This window comes from Staurois parvus, unplaced genomic scaffold (genome assembly GCF_062004578.1).
Source record: "Staurois parvus isolate SC_StPar_1 unplaced genomic scaffold, SC_StPar_1.0 ptg000315l, whole genome shotgun sequence".
NCBI lineage: Eukaryota > Metazoa > Chordata > Amphibia > Anura > Ranidae > Staurois > Staurois parvus.
In genome coordinates, this window is record NW_028318111.1 from 503,604 (window position 1) to 522,500 (window position 18,897).

Genomic DNA, 18,897 nt, shown 5'->3' on the forward strand with positions numbered 1-18,897 from the left:
TGCTAAAATTTTGGCCATATTCAATATATTTCAATAAACATGTGTGTGTGTGCGTGTATATATATATATATATATATATATATATATATACACTGTATATATATACACTGTATATATATACGCTGCATGTTGAAACGCATTTTTATTACAAAATATATAAAAAATATTTTTAAAAATACATTTCAAATATACTGTATGTCTTTAGAAACACAAATCTAAATTTTTGGAATGCATTTACAAATATATGTAAAAATATATGTTAAAATTACTTTTATATATGTTGAACAAAATATATTTAAAAAAAATATTTTTCATATATTTTGTAATATATAAAAAATGCATTTCAACATGCAGATATACATATATATATATATATATATATATATATATATATATGGAATTGAGAGGCACACGCTGCAAGATGCTTGAAGTCCAGTGTGAAATTTCCACAGTCTGTGTTGATTTGGGGAGCCATGTCATCTGCTGGTGTTGGTCCAGTGTGCTTCATTAAGTCCAGGGTCAACGCAGCCGTCTACCAGGAGATTTTGGAGCACTGCATGCTTCCTTCCGCAGACGAGCTTTATAAGGATGCTGACTTCATTTTCCAGCAGGACTTGGCACCGCCCACACTGCCAAAAGCACCAAAACCTGGTTTAATGACCGTGGGATTACTGTGATTGATTGGCCAGCAAACTCGCCTTACCTGAACCCCATAGAGAATCTATGGGGCATTGCCAAGAGAAAGATGAGAGACATGAGACCGAACAATGCAGAAGAGCTGAAGGCCGCTATTGAAGCATCCTGGTCTTCCATAACACCTCAGCAGTGCCACAGGCTGATAGCTTCCATGCCACGCCGCATTGAGGCAGTAATTGCTGCAAAAGGGGCCCAAACCAAGTACTGAGTACATATGCAGCTTCTACTTTTCATAGGTCTGATATTGTTCTATGTACAATCCTTGTTTTATTGATTGCATGGAATATTCTCATTTTCTGAGATTGTGGATTTGGGGTTTTCATGAGCTGTAAGCCATAATCATCACAATGATGACAAATCACGGCTTGAACTATCTTGCTTTGCATGTAATGAGTCTATCTCATATATTAGTTTCACCTTTTAAGTTGCTGCACTGAACTAAATGAACTTTTTCATGATATTCTAATTTTTCGAGTTTCACCTGTATTATATATTCAGTCACAAGTGATGGGATGAGGATACAAGGATAGGAAATCTGGAGTAGAAAACAAACGCTGCAATCTGCAAAACTGAAGCTAGATGGTGCTATTGCAATAGACTGAATGTAAGCCATTCTTGCCTAGGAACGTTTGTGTGCCGGCCGTGTTCTCCGGGGGAAGGTTGTATGTGGCGGACTGGTTGGCAGCAGGTAGGGCAGTGTGGTTGGTGGGATGGCGGGGTCAGGTCTGTTGTATTCTCATTCTCCCTCTGACAGTCTGGGGCTCATTGTCAGGCTTTGTCCTTCCCTCTGTAGAAGTCTATATGGTGATGTGGGGGAGGTCTGTCATTGTCTTTATCATACATATCATGGGGTGGAGGTAACCCATAGCAACCTGTGATATTCCAATGAAGGGGGCCGATTGATCATCTATCCATGGTTGAGGATCCACCGAGCTTTTTTGTTATTTATTATTTGTTTCATTATTATTTTTTATACATTATATATGTGTGTTTTTCTATATTCCAAATAGATTCCGGCTGGCGTAACTTTGGTAGAAGAGCTGACAACGAACCCTGTGATCTTATGACCCCTATGATGTGGTAGGGACCCCTGTGATCCCCCAGTAACCCAGTAATTTGCTGGTGGCCCCTGTGATCTTGCAGTTACCCTTGTGATCTGCAGGTGACCCCAGTGCTCTGTAGGTGACAACCCTTGTGATCTGCCGGCGACCCCTGTGATCTGCAGGTTACCCTTGTGATTTGCAGGTGACAACCCCTGTGTTCTGCCGGCTATCTTTTTTTTAATAAATATTTATTTTTCAAGTCATATACAAATCATTTCAACATTATATTAAAATAGTTATCAAAACAGTAATTTCTCCTTATATAATTTATTTATTTATACAGTATATATAACTTCCTTTTCCATCCCCCCTCCCATACACCCCCACCTCTATCTCCCTATCCCCTCCCCTCCTCCCCACTCCCTCCCAGGCTCCACCTTTTCTCTTGTCTCGTTAACTCCATATATTTCTATTGTTCCTAAACCCCATTCTAAACCCACTTCCAGGGGTGTTATCTCTTCATATATTTCACCTTTGCTTTGTATTCTTCCCAGCCTTTCCATTTTTTATTATACATCTCCAACTGGTCCTCATACGTATAGTACAATCTTTCTGTTCCGGATATCCGATTTACTCTACCCATCCAATCCTCCTCGGTTGGCACCTCTCTTTTCTTCCAGTACCTGGGGATCAGGCTCTTTGCTGCGGTCAAGTAGTGCCATATCCCCGAACTCATATACTTTCGTTGAGAGTTCTGAGATATGGAGGAGACATAGTTCTGGATCCAATCCTATATTGATCTTAGTAATTTTCCCTATCAAATAAACTATTCTCCGCCAAAACACCTGTATTTCTGAACACTCCCACCACATGATACCACGTGCCCACCTCTCGATAACCTCTCCAACACATCTGTGACATTTCCGTATTCATCTTGTGCTCCACGTTAGGGGTAATGTGCCATCTATTTAAACACAGTTTATTTCTACTTCCCTCATACTAATATTTTCGTGAATTAATGTGAGCATTTTCCTCTGCTCCTCCTCCTCTATTTTTCTTCCCATATCTCTTTCCCATTTCTCTATGTGCATTAATTTTGTGTCAGTGTCAAGTTCCATTAAAATCTTGTGTATTTTTGCCATTCCATGTCTACCATTTCCCTGTGACTCAAATATTCTCTCGAATGGGTTCCAGTCTTTTCTAGTTCTTATAGGCTTTGGAAGGCTCTCATAAAAGTACTTCAGTTGGTAGTGTCTTAATCTATCCATCTTATTAAAGACTTCTCCCTTTCTTTCCTCCATATCCTTATATGACCCGATTTCCTCTGCTACCATTATGTCTCTCAATTGCGCCTCCTGTTTTATAATCCATTTCCCTGCTATGCTATCCTTACCCGGGGTGAAATATTTTGTGTTCCTAAGTAGTATTAGTTGTGAATTAAAAACCCACCCCTTTTGTCTATGTAGTAAATCCCATTCTTTTAAAATGTTAAGAGTGTACATGCTAGTGCTCTCCTCTAATTCCCTGCCGGCTACCCTTTTGATCTGCCGGATACCCTTGTGATCTGCAGGCGACCCCAGAACTAATTGAATAGCATAAGGATTAAATAATAAACAAATTGGATGACCATATAAAATCCAAATGTCTAATGACAATCAACAATAAAAAACGAAATGCCATATTAAAATCATGGATCTTAAAAAACATAATAATCATAACGAAACCCAAAAATAAATGGGGTAATTAAAACTCAAATAAGATCATAGATATTATATATAATAAGTCGGACCATAATAAAACCGTCTGTAAAAATGTATTAAATGAGTATGATGAATCCCTTTTTGTTAAGAAATATATAAAATGTGATAAGTTTTTTGTACATTAGGTACATCTTAATTTTATTTTTATCCTGTATGGATCATACATGCATAAGTGGAAACCTGTCTACCTAGAGAGCAATACCAGATTAACCCCTTATAGGGGAACCCCAGTGGACGTGGATCACCTGTTAAGCCCTAAAGGATCCTGTCCGTCATCCCTTAGAGGGAAGACCTTCTAGTTCCTGATCCCCCTTTGTGATGACATCTGGATTATTAATATAAGGTGCATTTATTATGCGTTTCCGGTGAGTGCGCATTACTTACATCACCATTGGCACAGATACCGGGTCCATTTTTATCAGAGCACAAGAGTGAACTTTGAACTGTTTTATTAAATTTTATTCATTTTTATGAATTATTCTGGATGTTTATATTGATTTAAGTTGTTAGCGCTGCACCTTTCTGTAGACTATTTTCTGATATAAGGTTTTATTGGTTGCCTTTTTTGTGCATAGCGGCTTTCCTTTTTTACCTTGAGGCCACTCGCTGTTTCTTCTTTTTATGAGCTTCTAACTGTAGCTTGTTCAGTCAAGCTTTGACAAATAAAACCTGGAAGCTGATTGGCTTCAATTCAGAGCTGCACCAGATTTTGCTCTTTCCAGATTTAGTAAATAACCCCCATTGACTGGTTTCCATAGAACATGCTAAGATGAATTAAAAATATTAGGACACTCAATCATTGGTCTTACCCAAGTCATTGACTTACCATTGACATCCTCATCGACCAAGTCATCAGTGCCTGTATATCTGCCAAAGTTACACTGTTTTAGTTTAACAAGTGGTATGCAATAAGATATTAAGACAAGACACTTTGTAATTAAAATATTTTATTGCAGTTTTGAGGAAATTGAGGTAAAAAGATTGTTACATTCAATGGCTACAAGAATGATTAGACCCAGGTTGAGGTAGTGTCAGTTACAGTTAGTGCTTAAAATGATGTCGCCATTAAGTTTGTTCAGAAAGGCAAAGACTAAAATGTGGTCACTAGGTAGACTGACCTCTGATCTACTGGTATGGATTCACGACCCTGTACACAACACTGCAGCCCTCTGCACTGCAGGAAGAGATTGTCATGAACTGCTCTACACAACAGCGCTACGATAGGAACTAAAACTGCACCACTATACCATCACTATCACCCCCCACCGAAAATAAAACCAGTTTTCAGTGCAGTTGTTTAAGAGTTTTCCTACTGTAGCTAAACCACTAGATGAATGTAATCTGTACATTAAAGTGTTCCTAAACCCACAACTGTAAAATCAGTCTGTATATGCAGTAAAGCATGCTTGTTACACTCACTGTGGAACTTAAGGGGTTAATCCTCTGCATTGTGTAAAAAGGCTGTTTGATCCTGTCTTCTCTGCCTCTCCTGTTGTTGAAATGACCACCTAATACAGACTGAATCCATAGTCACATGCACATCCTCAGTGTGGTGTGTATTGGTAGAGAGGTTTTTTTTTTTTCTTGGGAGAGTGCATGTGATCAGCACAGGGCCAATTAGCACTGTCCAGACAGAGGGTCAGGGGTTTCACATCCTCCTAGAGCAGAAAGAAAACTCCTCCTACAAGCTTTAACCAGTGCTCTACTGAAGTCATAAGACTGCTCTAACTGCTGATGAGAAAAAGGTATTTAGCGGTTTAGCAGATATAGTGAATGCAGGGTCCGGGGAGACCAGATATAGTGAATGCAGGGTCCGGGGAGACCAGATATAGTGAATGCAGGGTCAGAGTAGACCAGTTATAGTGCATGCAGGGTCCGGGGAGACCGGATATAGTGAATGCAGGGTCCGGGGAGAGCAGATATAGTGAATGCAGGGTCCGGGGAGAGCAGATATAGTGAAGGCAGGGTCCGGGGAGAGCAGATATAGTGAATGCAGGGTCCGGGGAGACCGGATATAGTGAATGCAGGGTTCGGGGAGACCGGATATAGTGAATGCGGGGGCCGGGGAGACCAGATATAGTGAATGCAGGGTCCGGGGAGACCAGATACAGTGAATGCGGGTTCCGGGGAGACAAGATATAGTGAATGCGGGTTTCAGGGAGACCAGATATAGTGAATGCAGGGACCAGATATAGTGAATGCAGGGACCAGATATAGTGAATGTGGGGTTCGGGGAGACTGGATATAGTGAATGCAGGGTCCGGGGAGACCGGATATAGTGAATGCGGGGTCCGGGGAGAGCGGATATAGTGAATGCAGGGTCCGGGGAGACCGGATATAGTGAATGCAGGGTCCGGGGAGACCGGATATAGTGAATGCAGGGTCCGGGGAGACCGGATATAGTGAATGCAGGGTCCGGGGAGACCGGATATAGTGAATGCAGGCTCCTGGGTTTAGTATCATTTTAACATTCTCTGGGGATTCTTTTTGTACCTACATGGCAGCTGTGAACCAGGAGCAGGCTCCTAGTTCTGAGGCCACACTATCTCTTTCAGCTGCCGGTCCTACACTAACAATCAGGAATCCATCAGTGTGCGTTCATTACCCTGACAGTAATATTGATCACAGGCAGGATGGAGTAGTTTCTTTGCAATTTATTATTAATTTTATTTAAATTTATATTGGCAAACTAGTCCTAGAAATGCTGTAAAATTTGGTCCAAGCTTTTAGGCTTCATTAACCCCTGGTCAGGATGGGATTAATCAATTCCTCAATATTTTCCCCCGTAATTGAGAGGAGTAGTACCATCCCCTGTAGGGTTCACATTTTCATGCAATCACTGAAGGTATCACTATGCCCCTCTTCCAGTGTTGATGTTCCTCCTGCATGTTGGTGGGCAGAATCTTAAGTCAAGGGTCTTATCCTTCTCCATACTCGAGAGATTAGCAACATGAACACCTCACCAATGCTATTGAGTACTGAATCATCTTATTTCAGGAGAATGATGGCAGTTGTCCATGAAAATTAAATCTGGACTGTTAATCCTTCTCCCAACATTGATGGGTGGCAGCAAAATAAAGTTGTTCTATAAGAACCCCAGCCCCCTAAATGCAGCCTCCATGGTAAGATACTTTCCTCTTTGCTTCCATGATCATTATGGTCTAGTCCTACCCAGGTCCTACTTCCTTTGCTTCTGGCCTATTCCTAATGCACATACACACCACAGGCCCATTCATTGCTATGGGTGAGCCATACTCATGGCGGTCTTCAGCCTTCCAGCAGAGTACAGACCATCCATGGGAATGAATGAGGTCACAGTGGGGGGGGGGGGGGGGTTGCAGTAGGAAGAGGACCTGTTGAGGACATTTTGCTTAGTAAGGCCCCATGTACACGGGACACTTCTGAACAATGGAAACTGACTGCTGGAAAATGTAGGTTAAAAAATGTCTGTTTAGCCGCGTTTGCATTTAGAAGCATTTTTTAAAGGTAAGCACAGGAGAACCTCTCAAATTCCCAGAATGCACTTAAAAGTGATAAATTATTAACTATTTCAGACTGTTTCAGAGAAATACAGAGAGTAGAAGCAGAGACAGCAGTATGTGTGGAGATTAGCTTAGGTGTGAGTTTCTCATTAACATTTCTCTTGTTTCCAAGGGTGGGAAAGGTATCTGGTGGAGGGAGTCATTAAGGCCACCTGGCAGGGGGTCTTCATGAGGAATTTGAGGTGTGAATGGTCATTAACATATCTTTTGTTTCCAAGGGTGGGAGAGGTCTGAGGTGTGAATTGGTCATTACAATGTGTGACAAGCTTGGTGGGAACATCCTGTGTGTTCAGTGTTTTGTCCATCTGAGTACCTTGAAAACTCTTTGCATGAATTTTTCATGATGAAAAAAGGCTCTGGACAGCATCGGGAACTGGAAGAGTTAAAAAAAAATTTCAAACGCTTATAAACACGATTTGCCGCATTTACAATTGTTTTGCGTTTGAAACGCTGATAAAATCCACTGCTGAATGCAAGTTTTCTGCATTCAAAAAAATGACTGTAAACGACGATGTGTACATGGGCACATAGGAAAACATTAGGGAGAGTTCAGGGGCTGCTGGAAAAAAATGCTGAACAGCTCCTAAACGTGAGTTTATCAGCTGCAGTGTATATGGAGCCCTAAGGCTGTGCACAGCTGGGAAGGGTCTCATAGTAAAGGTGGTGGAAGCAGGCAGGAGGATGAGTATTTTACAAGCTGGGCTGCCATAGGGGAAATGAGGAAAAGGGGGGGGGGTTATTTAAAAGACAACTTTATTGAAAGTAAATTTGTTACTAAATTTGCAAAACCAACTATCCATTACAAACACCAACTATCCATTACAAACAGAAAAATGACAATGCGTGAATTAAGACTTAGCCTTAATAATTAGATTTATTAACAATTAAAATTAGAGCCATTAGCAGTTGTACTTCAATTATGTTTTAGCCCGGGTTCACATCTGTGCGGTATATCCATGTGATTCGCACAGAAACTGCACCGAATTCCTGTGCAAAACACATGCGATTTGTGTGCGGTGCGTTCAGAACTATACATTTTGTATGGCTCTATTCGCACCGCACCCAAAACATGAAGGACCCTTTTTTGGTCCACACTAGAATTGGATCACATTGGTATTCACACCTATGCCATCAGATTCTGCACATCGCACCGCGTTTTGCGGACCGCTTTCAGGGTGTTAACATACACACCCGCAGCAGTTTGCATGAACGGGGTACAGAATTCGCACTGAAAACTCTGCAAATTCCGCACAGCATCAGTGTGAACGAGGGATAAAGGGGAAAGGTTAGAAATTTGTTCAGGTTTTTACTGCCGTTTTCTCATTGGGGAGATTTGCCATCACTTCCTCTGTGGTCATCAGGACAGAGAAAGGGAACCCTCCCTAGCTGGGACACAAACACATACAGAATAAATGGGATTTTAACCTTTTCCCACTTAAAAATAGAAAGTGTTTTTGGCTGGTATTGGGCTCTAAAGTGTAAAAGAGATGAGCAAATATTGTCTAAAATACAAGAATCATGTATTCTTCCTTAAATCTTGGTGTGCTTTCTGAATTTCTTCTAGATCTTGTCTCCTAGATTGTAAGCTCCAAGGATCAGGGCCCTCCTAACTCTCTTGTATTGAACTGTATTGTTGCTGTATTGTCTCCCGTTATATTGTAAAGCGCTGAGCAAACTGTTGGCGCTATATAAATCCTGTATAATAATAATAATAATATAAATCCTGTATAATAATAATAATAATATATAAATCCTGTATAATAATAATAATATATAAATCTTGTATAATAATAATAATGTAAATCCTGTATAATAATAATAGTAATTCAGTGTGTGACATTACTTTCCTGTAATAAAGACCACTCACTGCTGCTCGCTCTCCTTGTGCAGGGTGACTTGTCTTGTCTCCTCCCCCCTCCTTTTTTTTTTTCAGGCTGCCCAGTGATGGCCTACTTTTACAAGGTAATATCTAAGTTTGTAAAGACACTTGGTCCACACAGAGTGGATTTATTTCCTATGTGGCTATGGAGGACTAACGTTTTTGAGCCCCGGAGTTCAGCTTTAACATGCTATCTCTCTACAAAGTGCATCTCATGTAAAATAATTATTTGGTGACGCAGTTTAAGATAGTTGTAGATTTAGGTGAAGCACTTCAAATATTTACTCTTTCAGCTTTATTCAATGAACAATGCAGAGTGCGATCGGTCATAGCAGCCAATCAGAATTCTCATTCGGCCAGGGAAAGTTGAATCTTGATTGGTGGCTAGTGCTGGTGTCATGCATGTTGTCTACTTTGTACTGTTCTATTAAATAAAGCCATTTATTCTAAACTAGTAATAGATGTTAACTGCAGAGCTTCACTCTCCATCCTATAAAAGTATTAGACGAAACTGCAGAGAAGAAATACATTTAAAGGGTAAACCACCTGTTGATCCTGCCAGAAATTCAAGGAGCAGAAAACTTCCTGTGCCAAAACATTGTCCTGGGCAGGGGAACTTTTCTTTTTTGCATCCATTTCTGTGGGTTAACAACACATGATTTGCAATGCATTAAGACCAGATGTGGTTTTTAATGTGTGTTGAGACCCCCCTTTAGACATGAAGGGTGCCCCTCCTCAGGCAAGGAAATAGTTTTCTTGCAGTTGTTCATTTATCCTGGAAGCTGTGACAAATCTAGTCCCCTAGGAAGACATATATGAAGTTATTTTACATGCAATTTAAAGCTATAGCAGACCGGGGCACTGTCTGGCTACACAGATTTAGAGCGGTATCAACTCAAATTAAAAATAAATTTGGATGATTGTGTATATAGTTTGATTATCTCGCAATTAGATTTCTTACTTGCGAGCCACTAATATGGTGATAACTGGATTGCTGACATAAATCACATTCTCATACTGTGTGTATAAAACATAATAATAACACCTATATGTCGCGCTCCCAATATACAGCAAATATTAAATGTATCAAACGGTAATATTATAGAATATATCCAAAAAAACAAAATAATGCCACCTTTTTAAAATTATATAAAAAATGTGAATCTCATAATATTCCCATAAAAGATTAAATAAATAAATACAAAACGTCCCTTTGATCAAAAAAAATAAAAATAAATAAATAATAGTCCAAAAATTGAAGTGATTGCGTGATCCAAAAACAGTAATTGTGACTTTGTGACAAAGTCACAATTACTGTTTTTGAAACACGCAATCACTTCAATTTTTGGACTATTTATTTATTTTTTGATCAAAGGGACGTTTTGTATTGATTTATTTCATTAATCTTTTTTTGGGAATATTATGAGATTCCCCAAAAAAGATTAATGAAATAAATCAATACAAAACGTCCCTTTGATCAAAATAAATAAATAATAGTCCAAAAATTTAAGTGATTGCATGATCCAAAAAAAGTCATTGTGACTTTGTGACAAAGTCACAATGACTGTTTTTGGATCACGCAATCACTTACATTTTTGGACTATTATTTATTTATTTTTATTTTTTTTGATCAAAGGGACGTTTTGTATTGATTTATTTAATCTTTTATGGGAATATTATGAGATTTACATTTTTTATATAATTTTAAAAAGGTGGCATTATTTTGTTTTTTTTGGATATATTCTATAATATTACTGTTTGATACATTTAATACTTGCTGTATATTGGGAGTGCAACATTTGGGTGTTATTATTATAGTTTGATTATCTCCTATACATTCTCTAAGAAAGCAATTAGTATTCTTTGTCCTTAAAGCTATTGCCTTTGATGGGGAGTAGTAGAGAGGTTGTGGCCCTGCTGGTAGTCTTCTGCAACACTAATTTTCACCAGCAGGTGGACATGTAGAAGGGAACTATATGTACAGATTTGTGTCACAGTAAGACTTGGGGACTGGGGTCCCCTCTTTGCACAAGTAGATTGAGATTTTCAGATACACTGGAAGCCCAATTAAAGGATCTTCGTTCAAAGTAAAGTGTGGCTCCCTCAGAGTAGTTACAAAAATTCAGCCCTAAACGTGTTTTCAGGTAGAGGTGCGTGGCATGCATTTTAGGATTCTGGCACCTTCTTTCACGTTCCTTTAAGTTTGAAGCATGATATCGATTACTGGACAAAGTGCCATCGCTTTCTTGAAATACAGATCATATCCCTGTAATCATATTGATGTTCAGAGTGACTTAGCGGACGTTCTGTTCAGAAACTGGAGGTTAATCGGACGATTTGGGGTAAGAACAATCCTGGACATAGCAGAAACTTCCACACCTTCAGGGTCAGGTCTGAGCTCATACTTCTTAATTATCTATGAGACAAGGAAGGAGGACAAATAGATGTTACTGTTTTCTAAAAGGTCACAGTGGTGAGACTGCAAAAATCTCCCTGCACCATGCATTGCTTCTGTGTGCTAAAGGAGGACTCTGCACCTTCTTCTGTCTTCCTCTCTTGAAATACTCTGCGCTGCTGGAGGACTCTATGCATTCCTCTAACTCTCCTCTCCTGAAATGCTCTACCTTTCTGGAGGACTCTGCTCCATCTGTCTTACTCTCCTCTCCTGAAATGCTCTACCTTTCTGGAGGACTCTGCTCCATCATCTGTCTTACTCTCCTCTCCTGAAATTTTCTGCACCACTGGAAGACTTCTTAATTATATATGAAACAAGGAACGAGAATGAACAGATGTTACTGATTTCTTTCATTAGTTCCGTCTCAGCCAATGATGAGAAAATCTTCCTGCACCATGTGTCTTGCATTGCTTCCGTGTTCTGCTGGAGGACTCTGCTCCTTCCTCTCCTGAAATAGTCTGTATTCTTGGAGGACTCCGCTCCTTCCTCTATATAACTCTCCTCTCCTGAAATACTCTGTACTGCCAGAGGACTCTGCTCCTTCCTATATCAAACTCTCCTCTCCTGAAATACTTTGCATTGTCAGAGGGCTCTGCTCCTTCCTCTATATAACTCTTCTCTCCTAAAATACTCTGCACTGGTGGAGGACTCTGCTCCCTCTAAAAAACTCTCCTCTCCTGAAATACTCTGTGCTGCTGGAGGACTCTGCTCCTTTTTCTATCTAACTGTCCTCTCGTGAAATATTCTGCACTGCTGGAGGACTCTTCTCCCTCTAACTTTCCTCTCCCGAAATGGTGTGTATTCTTGAAGGTCTCTGCTCCTTCCTCTATCTAACTCTCCTCTTGTGAAATACTCTGTACTGCTGGAGGACTCTGCTCCTTCCTCTAGTTAACTCTCCTCCGCCATGCTATGCACTCTTGAAGGGCTCTGCTTCCTTCCTGTGTCTATCTCTTCTGTTCTGAAATACTCATTGGAGAGAATTTTACCCGTGATACAGCCAGATGCATTTCCAGTTCTGCGATCCTGCGACCCACACAAGCTCGGACTCCGTACCCGAATGGGATGGAGCTGAAGGGGTTATTCTTCACCTTGTTATCTCGCAGCCAGCGCTTGGGGAGGAATTTGTTAGCCTCTGGAAAGTTGTCCTCATCTCGAGAGATCTGGTAGTGATTTAACGCAAACAGTGTCTGCCAGAAAAGAAAAGAAAAACCTCGTCACCAACATGGGGCAATTTACAGGTCTGTAAAATGTCTTGAGAACATTAACCTGCATATTGATCCATAAATGTTATATGATCAGTCTATGGCAGCTTGGACAATGCAGGGTGATAACAGAGAGCAACAGAGAAAATATCTCAGCATTTGTCACATGACTCAGCATGGGAGGAATTTAAAATGATCTATGTTACAGGACTACTAAACATTTTTTAATCTAGTCCACCACGTTGATATAAAACACAAAAAAAGTATTGAAAATATAGGATTACACATGAATAAAAATGTTTTCTTGAACTTTTTTTTTTTAACACTGTAACTGCATCTGAGGATTACAGTATAAAACCAATTCACACTGCCGTCTATAGTAGCATCTACAGGATAAAACTTTTTTTATTTTTTTTTAATTAAGCCCCCAACTTATATGTGATCAATATGTCATAGTCTATCATTAGTGGGCATGGGATCTGCCAGTGACTGGGTCTAACATCTAGTAGCCATGCACAGTGTTGCGAACTGTCAAACGGGGAAGTAGATTAATGTTGCCTCAGCATACGGCAGGGGAAACTTGAGCTACAGATTGTGGTCAGGAAACCATCACAGTGAACCTGCTCTATGCTCATACCCTTATCAAATGTGGTGGGGGGAGGCGTAAATGTTTAGTTAATAGATTGTATTTATGTAGCCAAGTTTATTAACCCCTTGACGCCGACGGCACACAAATATGCGGCCTCACAGAACTAGGCTTTTTTCCGTGGGGCCGCATATTTGCGTACCTGTCTTTGTGCTGGGAGCGCACCGCACGGCGTGCTCCCAGCACGGAGGCCTCAGTGTCACTGAGAGCCCCGGGTCCCGTTCTAACGATCGGGACCCGGGACTCCCGATTTTGGGTAACGTGATCGCTGTGATAGCCTCTGATTGGCTATCACAGTGATCAGTCACTGTGCAGCCCGGCCCCCTTGTTTTTTCTCTCTATGAATGAAGAAGAGAGATACATTGTATCATTATATACATCCTATTATACATTGTATCATTATATACATCCTATTATACATTGTATCATTATATACATCCTATTATACGTTGTATCGTTATATACATCCTATTATACGTTGTATCGTTATATACATCCTATTATACGTTGTATCGTTATATACATCCTATTATACGTTGTATCACTATATACATCCTATTATACATTGTATCATTATATACATCCTATTATACATTGTATCACCATATACATCCTATTATACGTTGTATCATTATATACATCCTATTATACGTTGTATCGTTATATACATCCTATTATACGTTGTATCGTTATATACATCCTATTATACGTTGTATCACTATATACATCCTATTATACATTGTATCGTTATATACATCCTATTATACATTGTATCGTTATATACATCCTATTATACATTGTATCACTATATACATCCTATTATACATTGTATCATTATATACACCCTATTATACATTGTATCATTATATACATCCTATTATACGGTGTATCATTATATACATCCTATTATACATTGTATCATTATATACATCCTATTATACGTTGTATCATTATATACACCCTATTATACGTTGTATCATTATATACATCCTATTATACATTGTATCTAACTCCTGACAAGAAGATAAATATTAAAAAAGAAAAGAAAAAATAAAGAAAAATCCCTAGATCAAGGTTTGATCTAGTTCAGTGCCAGGGTTAGTGTTTGGGTCAGGGTCAAAGGTCAGGGTCAAATGTCAGGATTTAAAAAAAAATTGGTGGCAGTGTGTGTATTAGGTAAAAAAAAAAAAAAAAAAAAAAAAAAAGAGAAAAACAAAATGCTCCCTATTGTTTCTGGGCTGTACTACAGGTACAAACAACAAATAACATACACATATATGGTATCACTGCGATCATCAGGAGCTGGAGAATTTATTTTGGGTTGTTCTTTGGTGGTAAGTTATGGTTGTAACAAGAAACACACAGCTAAATAAAAAAATGTTTTTTTTTACTATTTTGGGCCAGTTTTCCTTTGATAAAAAATAATTAGGCGCTATCCATTACCATTTACCACCAAATGAAAGCCCAATTTGTCCTGAAAAAAAACGCGTTATAATCCACCTGCATGTACAAAGTAGTTGTGATGATATGTACGGTTTTACTAACACGTCAATGTTGCAGAATTGCGCTTAGGCATTTAGATTTGTTTTACCCTTAGGCGTGAAGGGGTTAAGGATGGGGTTGCCCACTTTAAGATACAAGCAATTAGGGAGTGAAACGTGTCAGTGGGGGGAGCTCAGATTATTATTTCACCTGGTGAAAAAGAAGACAAACATAGATAATAGCTTTCAGATCCAGATTGTGGCTATATTTTCTCCTTTGTGGGCTACTCTAAGTAGGGGAGGACGAGCCATGTGGGAGCCGGCACCTGGAGCGAGACATATGCAGGAACGTTTACCTGTAGCGGACGTATTCTTTGGTAGGTTTTAGTTGAGTTGTTTTGTAAGAGAATATCTGCACAGTGGAGATCTGTACAGCAACTGGCATACATTCAAAAGCAGGCTATCTTAGGTTTCAATGAGACACAGCCAGCCTTAAGGCAGGCAGCTGCTGTTGCTATGACCTGTGTTGCTCTGGGAATCCTGTGTTTTGTTTTTGTAAAACAAATAGTAGTGCAAAAAATCCAAAATATCAGTTTTAGCCTTTATAGTTCCTCATTAAACTGCTAGGTTGGCAAATTTTCCTGTATTTGGAGCACTTGGTGGATGTTCTGCCCTGATGGTGATTGGATTGTGCCCTGTGTGTCTGGTATCTATGGGCCAACCTCACTCATCCACTTACATCTTTGGGAAACCAGTAGCCCCCGAGGGTTATATCCTTCTCAACAGTCACTCTGGAATTAGTCGGTATGACTGGGTACAGCCTAGAGAAAAGAATGACAAAGTGAATTAAGTCCGCATAATATGTAACCGCATCATATACTCCTTTCCCCGACTCCATATATCCAACATGCTTGACTCTGGTCTATGGTCATGGGCAGAGATCAGGTGGAAGACTATTTGTAATTAGATGTGGGGAGGATCTGTGCATTTAAAGTGGAACTTCACTCTCTCAATCAACATTGACTATTTGGAATCATTATACTGCTAGCATTATTAAATAGATAGGAAGGTATATTATATTTACCGTATTTTTCGCCGTATAAGACGCACCTGACCATAAGACGCACCTAGGTTTTAGAGGCAGAAAACAGGAAAAAAAAATTCTGAACTAATGGACTGCAGACACAGTACAGGAGATGACCAGAGACTGCGGACAGCACAGGGATGACCAGAGACTGCGGACACAGTACACGAGATGACCAGAGACTGCGGACAGTACAGATGACTGCTGACCTTTGGGGAGGTGGGGAGCGGGTACCTGAATTTGACAGGTACCCGCTCTTACTTCCGCAGAGTTTTTGTTTGATCTTACCTGTTCCTCGATCCAGCCGCGCGCTGTCTTCCCGGCTTCTGTAATGGCGCTCGGCATGACAGCCGGGTGCCCAGTGCGCATGAGCGAGAAGCACTTGCGCTTTGTGATTGGTCCGGCGGCTTCTGGGATCTGTCATGTGTCCCAGGTACCGCCTTACCATTCACAAAAAGCACCGCTTCTTGCGCATGCGCACTTGGCACCTGGCTGTCATGCCCAGTGCCCACACTACAGAAGCCGGGAAGACAGCACGCCGCTGGATAGAGGAACAGGTAAGGTCCCGCTGCAGAGCTGAGCGGCCGGCCCAGTATTCTGACACGGCCGCGGTGGAAATACTGGACCGGCCGCTCCATATTCGCTGCATAAGACGCACTGACATTTCCCCCCCAGTTTTGGGGAAGAAAAAGTGCGTCTTATACGGCGAAAAATACGGTACTTAAACTCTTTTTTTTTTAAAGTTTAAACATTTCTTCAGTTACTTCCTGGTTTTCATGCCTAGGCAAATGATATCATACATCCCAGGAGCCTTCAGGAGGAGAGAGGAGGGGGTTTCTCAGCTAAACACACCCGCCTGCCTGCATGCCTAAGCTAAGGACAGATGGATTCCAGAAAGTAAATGCTACATGAATAATTTTCGCTTGCTCAAGATGGCTGTAAAGGAAACCTGTATAAAACTGTATTGTATTTTGTTTGCTTTGCTTATGTATTGTACACTGCACTCAGTGTGCTCATGACAATGATATTGTTTTATTACTTATTCTTTCAAGTCCTGGTTAGAAATTATAAACCTTAATGCAACCCAAAATGTGCACTAAGAGAAATAGACACTAATATGTAGCAGCTGGACACAATACCTTGATACCAGGCACTTCATTAACAGTGTTCAAATAAAGTGCAGCACTTAAAACATTTCAAACAGAAATCATGATAAAAATTTGAAAAATAATATATAATCATCGGTAATCTCAAAATGTTCATAAGCAAAATATCATATGGTGAGATAAAAGCAGAACAGTCCCCAAATGCTGTGATGAGATCAGAAGACTTCCAAAGATAGCCAATGTTACACCAACCACCTGCATGCAAGGCTTACCAGACGATTTGTGACCCCCCTGCTAAGAGTGGTCAATCTGCGCTTTTATGAGATTTTATTGGTGATATCAAGGGAAATGGACAGTTAAATCATCCTCTGGATACCCAAGGAAAAGACAGGTAATCCTCCCAAGCCGATCTCCCTGTACATGATGGCTCCAACCACTCCAAAACGAATTATATGAAACCAGAGCTCGCGGTATTAAACCTTATACACTGAAGTAATGATCTCCACTCTTCAATAATGAAAGTGTAAGTGTGCAGAAAGACTTTGAACAGTTTCCTTTTACCGCCCCTATCCCAGTATTTCCCTGGTGTTTTTTCTTTACATTCTTAGATAACTAAGCAGAAAAATGGTTCACATAACACAAGATCTGAGATATCTGGCAAGTACTGACTATGTGGTACACGTGACAACAATCTCCCGTATTCTTCATATGTCTGGGCTATGGGGTAGAGTGGTAAGATGGAAGACTTTTCTTACGAAAAAAAACATCCAAGCCTGGCTAAATTTAGCAAAAACACATCTGAAGTCTCCCAAAAGCATGTGGGAAAATGTGTTCTGGTCTGATGAATCCAAGGTTGAACTTTTTGGCCATCTTTCCAAAATATATGTTTGGCTCAAAATCAACACTGCACATCACCGAAAGAACACCATACCCACCGTGAAGCATGGTGGTGGCAGCATCATGCTTTGGGGCGGTTTTTCTTCAGCTGGAACTGGGGCCTTAGTCAAGGTAGAGGGAATTATGAACAGTTCCAAATACCAGTCAATATTCCCTTACAGGTAGCAATACGTAATGATCTGGGTCGGAAAAATGGAGACACAGGCTCTTTTGATTACTAAACTAGAGCCGCAGGTTGAAGAGATGCAAGGAGAACAGAGAAAGCTCACATTCAAATTAGAAGATCAAGAGAACATAGAAAGAAGAAACAATTTAAGGATTTGCGGTTTACCAGAAGAGTCCCAAGGGGAAGACTTGTGAGATAAAATAAAGAGAGTGTTTAATCCATTGATAGGCAGACCCGTAACAGAGCATTTAAAAATGGAGAGAGTACACAGGATAAGGTGAACACAAGAAGTGTCAGCATACTCGCCCAAAGATGTGATTGTTTGATTCCATCATTACGGGGATAGAGAAAAAATATGGAAAGACCACCATAAAATATGGAAGGACAAAGCCGCAAATATTCGCTGACATTGTAACTAAGACGTTAGCCAGGAAAAGATCTTTGAAACCGTTGCTGGAACAAATGAGCAGAAAAAAAATCTGATATTACTGGGGTTTCCCGGTCTGTCTGGGTGGAAAGATGGGGAATCGGCAAGACTGAGATTCCCAGAAGAGTTTAGTGACTTTTGTGGAAAATTAGACTTACAGGAAATGGACATTGTGGGGTGGTCAGGAGGGTCTATTGAGCGCTCAGGGCCGGGAAAAGAAAAGTGGCAGATGGTAAGTAAAAAGAGAAGGTAAACCAGTTTGCGATGAGGAGGTGGAGAACCCCCCGGTCTCTCCTAGGCCCAAAAAAAGTTTTTTTAGTTTGTTTTTTTTTTTCTCCCATCTCTCTCTCTGCCGTTCCCTCTCTTTTTTTTCCCACATCGGGGTGGTAATTCACATGTACTGACAAAATTGGAGGGCTAGATAGGCAGTAGGAACTAGATAGAGGATCAGAAGGTAATGGTGGGTTGTCTGGAGGCTAACTGCGCTACCAAACTCTAGATCCCATTGAAGAG

The 18,897-nt window shown here is 40.3% G+C and overlaps 1 protein-coding gene and 1 long non-coding RNA gene across 2 annotated transcripts in view; one reads left to right on the forward strand and one right to left on the reverse strand.

Moving 5' to 3' along the window:
- Window positions 1-1,329: 1,329 nt before the first annotated feature.
- LOC149457522 (uncharacterized) lies at window positions 1,330-2,050 on the forward strand. The gene is made up of 2 exons (XR_016313616.1): window positions 1,330-1,384; window positions 1,707-2,050. It is a non-coding gene; the product is annotated as an uncharacterized LOC149457522 (long non-coding RNA).
- Window positions 2,051-10,693: 8,643 nt separating this feature from the next.
- LOC149457523 (sterol 26-hydroxylase, mitochondrial-like) overlaps window positions 10,694-18,897 on the reverse strand; it is a 55,560-nt gene continuing 47,356 nt past the window's right edge. Inside the window, exons 7-9 of the mRNA XM_089683569.1 lie at window positions 15,444-15,525; window positions 12,362-12,562; window positions 10,694-11,336 (exon numbers count right to left, since the gene is read on the reverse strand). Coding sequence (XP_089539695.1) covers window positions 11,205-11,336; window positions 12,362-12,562; window positions 15,444-15,525 — 415 coding nt within the window. The 3' untranslated portion in view covers window positions 10,694-11,204. The remainder of the gene's footprint in view (window positions 11,337-12,361; window positions 12,563-15,443; window positions 15,526-18,897) is intronic.